Source organism: Adelges cooleyi, unplaced genomic scaffold (assembly GCF_023614345.1).
Source record: "Adelges cooleyi isolate 19-005CV unplaced genomic scaffold, UGA_ACOO_1.1 ACOO_flye_CR_arks_rails_tigmint_CR_PRNA_8, whole genome shotgun sequence".
Lineage (NCBI taxonomy): Eukaryota > Metazoa > Arthropoda > Insecta > Hemiptera > Adelgidae > Adelges > Adelges cooleyi.
In genome coordinates, this window is record NW_026096513.1 from 135,705 (window position 1) to 150,035 (window position 14,331).

General features: G+C 36.2%; 1 protein-coding gene across 1 annotated transcript in view; it reads right to left on the bottom strand.

The window, feature by feature from the left end:
- Positions 1-865: 865 nt before the first annotated feature.
- LOC126845609 (zinc finger protein squeeze-like) overlaps positions 866-14,331 on the bottom strand; it is an 82,435-nt gene continuing 68,969 nt past the window's right edge. The window contains exon 6 of the mRNA XM_050584365.1: positions 866-3,543. Coding sequence (XP_050440322.1) covers positions 3,074-3,543 — 470 coding nt within the window. The 3' untranslated portion in view covers positions 866-3,073. The remainder of the gene's footprint in view (positions 3,544-14,331) is intronic.

The following is a 14,331-nucleotide window of genomic DNA, read 5'->3' on the forward strand; positions in this document are numbered from 1 at the left end:
CTATAAATATGTGCAGTATACTTATATAATCAATATGGTAATCATAATAGTATGATAATATGATATACACAAAATAACTAGTTGCTGAACTACAATTCAAAAACGTGACGCAAAAAAGGTTGTGACGTGGTTTGTTTTGGATTATTTTATACTAGTTCAATAAATTATGTAACATTAAAAATTAAAATTAAAACTGAAATCGTTTGCTGATCTTGGACCTTGGCCTTATACGTTGTAATTAATAATGCAGCTAACCAGTACTACTAAAGTTATATTAAGTTCTATAAAAAGATAAGTATTAAGTGTTGTTTATTTTTTAGCAAACTCAAGTTTGATACGATTATATTGCACTGTTTTCAATGTATATTTTTTTATAGAAAATGTTTACTTACTGTAATTCAAACGTTTTGATTTTCAATAAATGACCCAACATCGGAGGAAGAGACTACAAATCACAGTCATTATTTTATTCGATGATCTGTGTCCAACTAAAAGTGGTGTAACCCTCGACTGCTAATTGATAGGGGAAAAAATGATCAAGTATCACTTAATAGGCACTAAAGGAACAGGTTAATAATTATAAGAAAAGTTTAGAACAAATAGATTTTTTATATTCGCTAAATAGGTATTTGGGAAGCGTTTAAAACGCCCCCGGCGACATCATCTTAACAAAAAACAAATAAGGATTATAAAAAAAATTAATTCTAACAAAATAATAATAATAATAATTTAGGCGACTTAAATTTGAATTTTGTACAATTTCTAAACGTAATGCCTTAAAAGTAATACAAGTTTTTTATAAATATATAATATATATTATATATAGGTATATACTTTTGTCACTAACAACATATTGTATCGTTATAACGGAATACTAATTTATCTGAAAGTTTGGGTTTTATGAAACGAATAAAAAAATATATATATATATTTATATATTAATAATAACTGCGTATAAAATGTTATTATGATATGTTATTATTAAAAAATAATAATTATATTGTTTCAACATACACAAAATCGCTTTTGTAAATGGATTTTGGTTTTGAATAATGAGATCAGACGACTGTGGTTCGCTATTCTATTAAAAAAAAAAAAATATATATAATAAACTATTACTTTGATTCTGATTGTTTGCTCGGAGACGATCTTTGGTTTATTTATTCTCTTAGCATTCGCGTTGAAAACAGGTAAGAGACAAAAATTCTAATAAGTGTACTTCGAGTGCTCTACACAATAAACTATTAGTACTGTAATATAATATTATGTTCATAGTGCATCGTCATAAAACGGTAAAACGGTTTAGAAAAAAAAGTATACGAAAACAATATTAATAAAATAAAAATCGAATTTGGAAAACAATTAAAAAAATAACAAACAGACGAAACGTTACAAAAAGAGTGAAACATGTTGTTGGTGGAGAGCAAGATGGCGAAGGCGAGTGCCCATGTTATATGCACTTTACAGTAAAGTTAATAATACCTATAGTGGGGTTTTAAAAACTCTAACAAAATAACAAATTGTACAAAAACATTTTTCATAATATATAATACGGTTTCGCCGTTAATGATAACCTACATAGGTATATTACAAAATTATAATAATTACTATTTACATTATGAGGAAATGTGTGTTTCTCTAAAGCTATCGTATTATAATAATATTATGTACATATAATACTCTGAAATTACTAACAACTAACATATTGTAGACATTTGTTTTTTATTTTTACATCTAACGTCGACGGTAAGGGCCGACACTATCAACTATTGGTATTCTGGCAAACAATAATAATAATAATATAAATACAAAATTGAACAACTTGTGAAAATAAAAACCAAAAGTAGTAATGTAACGGAATAAAGCTTTTCCCGTTCGATTTGGCTTCGAATATTAATGTGGGTTTTTTTTTTACAATAATATAAATTATTTATGTACTGGCTCGATATGAATTATTTTTGCAACAAAAATATCGAGAAAAAAAAAATGTTTTAATAATACAAAACGCATACACAATAACTAAAATATTATACTATAATATTATTATACACATAGGAAACGATATGCGTGTAGGCTAAGAATCGCATTAGTAGATATTTTTCAAGATGACTCAAAAGGACATTTAACACTAGAGCGAGGTGAGTAATAGATTGTTATAGATGTACATAATATTTAGGTTTGCTATATCTGGTGGCGATCCGTTATTAATCAGCTTGGCATTGTGCGCTGCGTTAAGTGTACATAATGTAAAGTGTTCATTAATCACACGCGGAGATGACGATTAAATATAATAATAATAATAGGAGACATATTTTCTTGTTACATGTTATTATCGTTTGGACAATAAATATAATATAATATAATAATATAGCTTGTGGGGCCACCATATTACAGACAACCGGTCGCTAATAAGTATTTATATAATAATAATAATATGAATAAAACCTACTTGAACATAGTGTATTGTGCGAGTACTATGTGTATTATTTATTAATATTCCATATTACTACTTGTACTACCACTATTACTATTTTCTACACTATATCATGCTAGTATACCTACTACTGTGTATTATACATGTATATTATGTACTCCAAGAAATTGAATAGGAACGCTTGTGTGCTGGAGTTGACCCGAACGGACGAGGTCGCCCCGAAGCCGTTTTTTTTTTTTTTTTTTTTTTGTTGCCCGTCGCTTATCCGTTCTTTTTGTTTCCTCTCGCCATTACGCTTGGTAATGATAATAATAACTTTTTTCACACTATATATATATAAATATAAATATACACCGCACAATGGCCGTTCGTTAAGGTGTCATTGTCGACGAAAAATTCCTGTATATTGTATGCAGACCGAAAACGGCGCGGCGGGTCAAAAGCCCCAGTGCAGAAATCAACAACAAAAAAAAAAAAAAATAACCAAAAACGACAAAACACTTGTCGCCCGGAAACGGAAACGCCGACTCGAGTGTTTATTCTTCTTCTTCTTCTTATTTTTTCTTTTTTTTTTTTACATTAAGTTTGATTCGGTTAACCCGAAAAAAGAAACACAGCCCATAGGAAACATATTACACATCAAACCGGAACCATTTGCCTGACGGACGCGTCACCGACGGAAGCTACGCCACCGTTCAGCTGCATCATCATTGTGTGTTTTTGCTGTTGCTGTTGTAGTTGTTGTTGTTGTTGTTGTTGTTGTTGCTGATGGGGGTTGTGGTTGTGGTGTTGTTGTTGTTGTTGTTGTTGTTGTTGTTGCTGCTGCTGCTGATGGTGTTGGAGTTGTCCCAGCTGATGTTGCGGGTCGACGGCGGCTTTGACGGCGGCGGCCACCATGGGAAGCTCCAGCTGCTGGTGCTGTTGCACGCTTTTGGGTTGATGGCGTTTCTTGTGCAACGCCAAGTGGTCGGACCGGGCGAAGCACCGTTCGCAAACTTCGCACCTGAACGGTTTGTCGCCCGTGTGCTTCCTGTAGTGTCTGGTCAGCTCGTCGGACCGGGCGAAGCTCCACTCGCACGCCGACCATGTGCACCTGTACGGTTTTTCGCCTGTAACAGAAAAAAAACCACACGGACATGAACAACTGCGTCATCGCGGTGTTGGGCAACGTGTACTCTGATTACCGATTACCAACAATAATATTGTAACAAGTAACCGTAACCGTACCTATAGTCGTTATTCAACAAAGTAGCCGTTTTGGTATGGTCAACAGTAATTCAATCGTCATTATATACACATGCATATGGAAATTATTTATTTTCAACCAGTGGTAACTGTTACTATGTCGTCGTTTTGAGCCTACGCCGCACAAATAAATGCAATTAATGTGCAAACAAATTAACTAATATATCAAGTGTACATAGTGTTTTATACTGTGGTTGTATCGTGGATGATACAATGTATTGTATGGTGTAGGGTTAAAATCCAACTTTAGAATACAGGTGTATTTTGGTTCTTGTGGGTTTTTTTTTTTATTAATTTTAGTTAGTTTAAATAAAAAAAAGTAACTTTTCTTAGCTTTGCACATTATGAAAATTATAATAATAAAAAAAAAATTGAAAACCCTATAGACGTGTTCCTTTCCTGTCTGTGCATCCGAGCCAGAGCCGTTCCACAGGTTTAGCTGTCTGCATTACAATAACGGTTGGCAATCCAAAAAAAATACAAAAAAATGAGCAGGACAATCGGTCGACTTTCGAAAACTCCGCTATTGTACGCCGACATAATTATCAAGAGTACTCAAAAATAGTATACGCACAGCACGAGTATAGGTATAGGCAAAATAACAATATTTGGCTTCCCACGTTCGACCCGGGAGAGTAGAGTTTCTGTTTTAATTGGTCGACAATGAGGTACAATATTCGGCCGAGTTCGAAAATTAACACACAGTCGAACGCACGTGGGTCGTCTTCTCGGTCCGCGAATTTTGTTTTCTCCATACTTACAAGTTACACGGTAAATATTGTTATTACTTATTATATTAAACGCATACACACACACACACACACATACCATCATCGACAATATACATAGGTACAAACGGTCGCCATTGTTTTACGCGGACACGGGTAAACACTAGAGTTGAGCCCACGCTCTACTATAATGTAGTCCCGCGACATAATATAACAATGTTCAATTGTGTTTAAGAAACCAATTCGAAACTCTCAAACGATTGAAATTTTAAGCGGCCCACTCGACCGACTTGTTAGATTATTGTTATTATTATTAGTACATTTTTTTTTTTTTTAAAGCCGGAAAGACGATGACAAAAGGTTGAATGGACGGCCTTGGCCATTTTGATGACAATGATGTGTTTGTAGTTTGTTGGCTAAATCCATCGAGAAAATATTCAAATTTCATTTGCCGGCTCGCGAAATCGGAACAATAGTAGTGTTGAACTTCACAAGTCGGCCGTACAACATTATAATAATAATAATAATATTGTATAAACACTGCGAGGGTGAGACTGGCCAAGTTACGGTTCAGTGTACTCTTTTGAATAATGTTAGTGTCTTATAAATTATTTGATTCAATATTATATTACATTATACAGGAGACTAGATATTAATTTGCAAATAAAGGATAAGAAATACATTTTTTATTCTCTAGTTCAAATTTATCAAATTGTTGTACTTGAATTATTTCATTTGAAATACATTTTTTGTGTACTTAATGTAAAAAATGTAGCTTTGTTGTGCAAATGAAATGCTTTTGTTATTTTTTAGATGTTTTTGTTAAAAATCCAACAAATATCTTGCGAGAAAGCTCACATAATATCTTAAACATAGCTTTTATTACATGTTTACTAGAGAAGGGGGTTAATTTTGTTTTGTTGGGCCTTTGGAGATGGTTCTCGATCAAATTACATGATAAGTCTTTCTTGCGTTACATTTTTTTTGTATTGTAAAAACAATTAACGAGGCGGAAAACTGTTTAAATTACACGCTCTCTGGTTGGACCGTGTAAATGATCAGTGTGTGTATCCGATGATAGTTTCAATGTATGTCAAAACACAATAGAAAGGGTAGGAGGTGGGCAACGGACAGCGATCCTAATTTGATTCGGTGGTGACAAACGTACGGACGACTTCCTCGAGTTGAACAACTAGATTACATATTAATGCGTCCCGTCAAAAGGAAAATATTTTTAGGTAAATATTATAATCATAATACTCACACACACACACAAATCGAATATAGCGCGTGGGTTGCACGTAGAGACGGAAGCCGAGTCACGTCCCGTGAAAAAGGCAAGTTCAAAAAAAAAACCGTCAGGACATAATATTTGAAAAATATAAAACAAAATTACACTTTTGGTCAGACCCATTGGCCCTGTCGTCCGCTTCGACAATTTACTACAGTTTTTATGTACACAACAATGTTTTATATAGATGTATATTGTATAAATACAGTACATGGTATCGAACCCCGCGTTGTAATTTATACACAATATAGGTAAGGGTACACACAGTCGTGTCGCTTAAGAACATATTGTTTACCATTATAATTTCGGCGTTACTCGACCAGAGATCCTATGTACAAAATATATATATTGTTATATACATTCACGGCTCGACGTGATACGCACTTTACACACACACACATTAAATTTAGTGTTTTATTATATTATTATATATTTTTTTTTTAATTTCAAACCCCCCGTCCGTATAAAATAATGTACCTAATAATAATAGTAATAATATATGACGATACGGTTGACAATAATATTCAACACAGTTTACGCGGCCGCTCGAGTGGAAAATTAGACCATCCGGCAGAGTCCCGCAAGTTAATATCATGTGTAGAGGTATGTTGTATAAGCGCACACACATTGCACACACACGCGGCGTTTGTTCCGGATGAAACCATAGGAAAATTGGCGGTAGTCGTTTTACACGGATCCGCCGGAGTGGACTAGGGGATGAGTGGGGGGGGGGGTAAAAGGGTTGAAAGTATTTTTATTTTTCGTTTTATCTAACGTTCAGTTCGACGGATTTTAGAGTCGGTACGCTCGACGTCAAGTACCTATCTGAATTGGCCGCCGAAAAAAAGAAGACAATGTTCGTTTGTTATTTTTCTATTATGTTTGTAACATTGTGTACAAGACAAACACAATCGCAAAAATTGCTTTTTTCCCAAAAAAAAAAAAAAAAAACAAAAAAAATCCCCGAACGCTTAACGAGAGGTATTGTAAGTACACAAAAGTCAAAAATCCACAAACACAGATCCGTGCCATCCCATAGCGGATGTGTTTGTGTCATATGTACACACACACACACACACGAGCGAGTACGTTTTCTCTTTCGGTATAATTATTATTATCGCTTTGGCCGACTATATCCGACAGGGGTACACAACACTGTTATTTGTCGACCATAATAATATTATACACATGCTATTATTATTATTTTGTATGACACGAAAAAGAAAAATGATATCACAACGCGCTTACATCAGCACCGCACCTCGAGTGACGCGTGTGTAGTGTGAAAGAAAAAAAAAATGAAAATTCGCTACGGACATCAATAATTATCATTAATAATACTATTTTAAGCCGTGATCTGTTTTTTTTTTTTGTACATCATCGACCATACACATCCGCGAACAAGAGGAAGACGACCGTCGTGGAAGACAACCGGGTCTGTCAGAAAAAATTCAAACCGTATAGATTTTTCCACCGCACACATAAAAAAAAGGTACACACAGTACAGTATTATGTATATTTGTAGACGCCGGAGATTGTCTAGATCCCGTTTGACGAATATAGATAGGTGACAATAATATACAAAGTAAAGGAATTGTCCACGAACAAACGCCACTATATAAAAAAAAAAAACAAAACGGGTTTTGATAATAGTACACAATATACACTATCGGTATGATTATTGTTTTGCCCCGACGGCACATTATAATATCTAAATCGACAGCCTACATCGCCGAGGTACGAACTGGTCGTTATGCCTCGATAATACGTTATCGGATAGGAAAATGAAGATATAAAGTGGCGAAGAAGAAAAAAAATTAGAATAAGAAGAAATAAATACCCGAGTAGTCGCGTCGGCGGCCTACACGAGTCGACGCTATCCCCGTTTAAACAGACGGTGTGTTTGCCGGGCGCGTTGTGTCGAAATAAATTTCAAAATAAATATTCGGAAGTGACACTAATGTGTGTTTTTATACGATTGTCGAGAAATTAGCGGCGACCTAAGTACCTTGCGGGGTCAATAATAATTAATAAATCGCCTCTTTATGCATACAACAACTTAACCCACTCGGTGGGCGCGGTGGCGCTTTATGCGTGCACCCGATATGATGTACAAGTGTGTATTGTTATTATTATGAGAATTACATTGTATAAATGCGCGCGCACGAAAATAAACAAGAACACGGTCACGGCTCGACCCTGTGTGCGAGACGGAGAAGAAAAAAACATCAAAAAGACTTGCCGCCGCTTTGCGCACTATGTGTTTACCGTGAAAAACGACCCGGACTATATTATACTCGACGTTGAGCAAAGTTTTGACCCCCCTCCCCCTCATACAGACTTGGACAAATGGTAGTGGTGTGATTGAGTGGGCAGGCGTTTTTCAGAGCAGTTATTATTAATTATGAAATTTTAGTTTTCACATAAAAAACACACTGACACCTGACAGTCGTCCGGTAGGTCACTTATGCTAAACGAATGGCCAATTTAGATTTCAAGATTAATCGTGCAAAATCTTGCTAATTTTTTTTCAACGACTGTATTACAAACGACCGCCACGTCATATTACCTATTGGGATAAGCCCATTTTTTGAAAGCAATGGACTTGCGATAGTTGGTCTGGCCACACGGAAAAAGGGTAAAAAAAAAAATGAAATAATAAAACAAGATTGAGAGATCACGGTCAAGGGATTTAGATAGACATTTAGATTTATATTGGGCACAGACAGACCGAAGGAGAAGTAGATGTGATAAATAGACACATGGAATAGTTTGGAGTGCATGAAGTCATAGCGGTGGATTAAGTTTTAAGATTTGGCTCACTAGGCGATGAAAAAGGAAAAAAATATTATTTATTTTTATCAATGATTTTATAGTTACTACACGTTTTTGGTCGACGGTTTATATCGCTTGAAAAATTATACCTATCATTACAAAATGGTAATTTTTTATCAATTATGAGCGTGCAAGAAATGTGGACGACCGAACATTTTTAAAAAAAAATGTATGGGATTTTTTTTATTTACGAGCTGAAGCAACGATTTCTATTACATATGCGTTCATTTTTTATTGTAATTTATTATATGTTTTGATAGTATTTTTGTTTCAAAATTTTTCAAATATTTTATACACAATAATTGAAACAGCGGAAAAAACATATTTCTCATGGCACGCGGAAAAAAAACTTTAAAACAAACATATAAACGCATACGTGGGTCGGATACGTAATGATCTACAATAACAACATCGGACACCTATCCTTCGGACTGCTATCGATCACCGTCATCGTTTACATTATTCTATTGGGATGTTTTGCGGAATACCTGCAGAGTGTCCACGCTGTCTCTGCATGGCCGAGCATTATGTAAAATAGATAATTTTATATTGTATGTAAATTGGTCAAAACAACGAGACGCATAATATTAGAGCCGTGGCTACAACACAATGTAAACTACATGTTCTCTAGAGTACCAAAAACAATTTCAGACTACTATTAGCAGCCGTTATTATTAAAATCAACGCTCGAATTTTGACAGCTTTTTTGGGCGTGCTATCCGTTTGAAGACAATATTGATATTGTGTCACGCTTCCGAACAAATCTTGCGCCGGGCGTTTAAGTCTCTCGCGCAATCACGGCGTGTTACAACTTACACGTGTGTAATGAGGAGCGCGTGCGACGCATATTATTCACGTGATAATAAATTATACACTTAGGAACTACCGACATCGTGTCCACACACACACACACAGTAGGTACGACTTGTAAGCTTTATATATTGTCATCCATACGGACACGCAACCGCACATTATCTTATCGGGTTTTGGTTATAAATTCCATTTCGACCCCCGAGTGGCGTTACGACGGCGTCCTATTACTTATCCGGCGGGGTACATAATATTATACAAAACAATCGTTTAATAATTTTGCTAACTTTAACCAACAAACAAAAAAGACACACAAAGCACGTTGTATTGTGATTGTAATTAATGACTTTGCGTGCAAGTTCGCTTGTCGCGTGTGGGCGAGAAATTATATACAATGCATGCTTGCAATATCGCATAGGTATATTACCCATAAGCGTTAACCCCCCCCCCCCCATACGCGTTCGTTTGGATATTTAACAACAGGACGGCCACGATCTAGATTATTGAAACGGCGGCGATGAGATTTGCATCAGCTATAATATACAATGCGCAAACGGCACGGGCAGCTTATCTCTTTTTAATTGGTCATCCCCGGACCCCCCCCCCCCAATAGCATTTTATTGGCGGTTGCTGCACACACGGTCGAGCTATAGTATCATTATAATATCGTTATTACTATTGTAAACGAAACCGCATCTGTAAAATATAAGAAAAGGAATACGGGCGTTATCGCGTTAGATCGAGTGTAAAGAATTAAAGCTTTTTTTTTTTTTATGGCGTTGACTTTTTTGACAGAACGTGGCGACAAAAATCGCACGACGACCCCGCTCGGTAGATACCATCTTAGCCGGGGCGAGCACTTAATGAGTGCACGTTCAAGTGTTTGTCGGGCTAATTAATTCTGTCGAAATCATGTCCGAAAATCGCGTTTAAGGGCCATTTAAAAAAAACTCGACCGGACAGACCGTAAAACCAAAACGCCATTGGCCAAACCATTACACAAAATATAACGGTCCTATCTCGATATAGGTATTGTATTAACGACGGGCAAGCGCGTCGAAAACATGTTTCAAAATAATATAACAATCAGTAAAACGTTTATACGGCTTACACAATATGTTTCCCGAACGACTTTGGGCCAAGAAAACGTTCTCAAAAAGACATGCTCGACAGCGGTTTACCTATACATTAAGCCCTACACTATTAATGTAATAATTATAATGTATCGTACTTAGGGAATGATAGCGATTTTTAAACTTTTTTGTTTTTTAGAGCAACATCCGCGCTTAACGACTGGACGGAATGGATTTCAAAAAAAACCGCATTACAACAGCTTGTGTTTTACTGACAGACTTTTGTCTGACTTTTTACAAGTTTTCCGTTAAACGCGCGCCGTAGAGAATATTGTATATTTTTTATAATCCGTCGCCGTGCGACGGTTACACGCGTTTATTATTTATTTGAAAAGGAATGCCGTTAAAAAACAAAAAAAAACCGCACGTGATTGTAAACAATAAGCAAAAATCGGTGTTTTATACGCCGGCACGTACGTGTGTACGACACAATGCCAAAAAATAAAAATAAAAAACCTCAAAATGTTCATTGGCTTCCGATCGACAAACAATATTGTGCATTACACCGTCGTCTTCGCGCTGTCTCCGCGCGAATATTATTATTATTATTATACATATATTGTTTTCGTGTATTGTCTATCTTATACTATTATTACCATTATTATTATTATCGTCATCATCGCACACACACACACCACACACTAAAAGCCTCGGGTACAAATTTTTCGTGTATGTGTGTACAGTGTGTCTATATACACTATACGGTACAGATATATATATGTATACTATAACACACACACACATACACGTCAGTTATATTCATAGACCGTTTTGTCTTGTCCAGGGTCGAGGACCTCTCCGTCTTATGTGTGTACCCGCGACGGAGACGCGCACACGGCGGCCGAGACGACATACTTCCATGAGCCGTTTTTGGCCTCAGGCCTTATTGCATGTGTGTGTGCGTTTGTAAGTGAAAAAAAAAAAAAATAACATATATACACACACACACACACTGTACACAATCACGAATTAGAAGCGTTTCTTTTTCGAGTCGTCATACGCACACACATAGTATTATACATATTTATCCGTGCATATTATAATATTATCTCGCGTGCTAACAATAATCGCCATATTATAATTCCACTGGCGGCACGTGATAATTACTATGATCGTCTCGAGTCATAAACGTTCGAATACATAAGCCGCGTATAGGACACATATCGTCCTGTGTGTGAGTGTGTGTGTGTATACTTTAAACGCGACCCGTATATTATTAAAGTCTCCACTTTCTCTCGAAGCCCACCGAGTCATCCCGGTCGGAACAACCCATTGTAGTGTCTAAAGGATACCCATAAGCAGACGACCGGGACCGGGAAGTCAAGTCCAAACCGCTACGGGCCCAATATAGAGATTTGAATGCGATATAATTAAAATATTTTCCTTTAGGCATTGCACCATATCTATCTATACCTGGCTGTAGCTTTTTGTATTGCTGAACAGCATTTTCTACATTGCTCAGACAACAATTATTTGCTTACACAAGGTAATGTATCATCTATACAAATTTTGTCGACTATGTTCTACAAAATATGAGTTCCGAATAAAAAACTAAAAGGTTGTGCTTCACAAAAACCAGAAAAAAACTTTTATATTAAGCTATACTTTGGGTTTTTTTGTTTAAATTATATATTGCTATAACTACTGTACAAATTAATATGTTAAAAACGAAAAATAAGTTATTTTTATGTTTTAATAATTACTATTTAGTATTATATAATATCCAACAACTCCAAAAATGAGCACTAAATTGTGACGTATTTTATTTTCGCGAGTCGTAGGTATAAGTCGACGGTTAGGCACAGTTCATCGATCCGAACCGATTAATTGATGTTGTATAAAAAAAAAAAAAACAATCAATAGACGATATAATAATTATTTTATAATGGCCGAATTTGCCGAAATACAGTGTGAAACGTACGGCGGGTTAATTGGATTCAACGAAATCTATCACTATCGCGCATGTGGATACTAATCTTATTTTTAATATATAACATGTGTATTATAGACCGGCAGTCGCCGTTTTGGGATTTTTGTTTTTTAATGCGTCCGACGATTCTTTGTACGCTTAATGACGAAGGGGTACCTATAGGTATCTATAATTTAAACGTGTAAAATAATTTCAGACACATGCCCGTGTTGTCGGACACGCCCCTGCGGTAAGTATAGGCAAATTCGTGTACTTGACCGTATTATGCATACACGTCACGTACCTACCTCGACTCTAGCGTCGGCCGATGAAATAATCAAACGGGTCGGTTCGCCATCGTCTAATTAATCCCCCCAAAAAAAAAATAACAATATTAATATTTAATGGCATCAAACCTAAGACGGCGAAACGCACATTAACAACTTCCGACCAGACGATGATAGCCGGCAGCCGGCGATTCGATGAAATCATCAAAACCGCCATAATTACAATATTATATTATATACAAAAAAAAACCGTCCCAATACGACTAACGAGGACGTCAGAAATTCTACTCATCGTATTGGCAAGTACAAACAAAAAGGGGGGGGGGTCGATAACGGATTTTTCATTTTGACCGTAGAGACAGAGATTTTTGACTAAGTACTTCACTGTACTACCTGCCAAAAGATATGCATGCAACAACGAGGTACAGTACACACAACTGACTACTGGACTAAAGTCCATGGGATGGCCACTGTTTGTTATTATTTTGCCTAAATAAACGCGCGTTTATTAAAATTAATTTTGAGTCTATAAGAATACTCGTGAGGTAAACTAAGATTTATAAACTACATTGTCCAATTTATAATTCAACAAAACATTTACACTTTACAATACGTCTTACTTACCTACTGTTTGTCTATCGAAAAACAGAAAAATTTAAATATGCCCTAAAACGATTCTGCTCGCCAGAAAACGCATCTCTCGAAATACACATATGCATTCTGAAAGTTGAAAATAAGTATAAATGTGCTATGTAAGTACACGCTATTTATCGAAAAATTGCCTACACTCTACTCCTTAATAAAATAGATGGTTTGAGGCTCTTTTGACTAAAATGTAAAAATATGCCCAAAATGGATTGGGACGAAAAGGTCAAGATTAAATTTCAAAAACGATGGCGAATTACAATCAAACCCCCGACTGACTGTTGTTATTTCGAAGGTTCTTGGATAGTATAACGGTTGGGCGATTACAATTATTATTTCTTGTGTACTTTTTGGGATTCTCAGCCGCAGTACTTGGCGACGGCGCGCAATACTATTTTACAAGGGGGACCCAAATCTTGCCGATTTCGCAAGCCCGTCTTACTTAATGCGATTTATCGTTATAGTCGTTACATATTATATTGTATCATGTCAATTGTATGCACTACACCGTACAGCAGGATGTCGTCGCGCCGGCGCAAAACGACCGGAGCCAAGCCAAGTGGCGTCGTCCCGAATCGATTACACGGTGTTTGGCGATGGTGCCACGGCGAAAAAAAAAAATAACAACCATAATAATAAGAAACGCAAAACAACGAAATGAAAACCAAAGGGGCGGCTCTGTAAGCGGACTCGGCCGAAGGATTTCCGATATTGTGTGTACGACAATAGCGGCGCCCGCCAAGTGATACCCTTACGCAGGAGGTGGTAGATTTCATTCATGAAAACACACCGAGGAGACGCGGATCCTAGTCGGTATAGCATATTATACACATAGGAATATATATATATATATGTATAGATTATATGTGCATAAGTGATGCGTTTTCTGGAATGTCGCCGTCGTGGCCGTTTGATGCCGACCGATAACCCTCTAATGGGTTGTACCTGTTATATTATATTATATTATAAATATATAAACGGGCGCACGTTACAACAGCTATATAAACAATATAT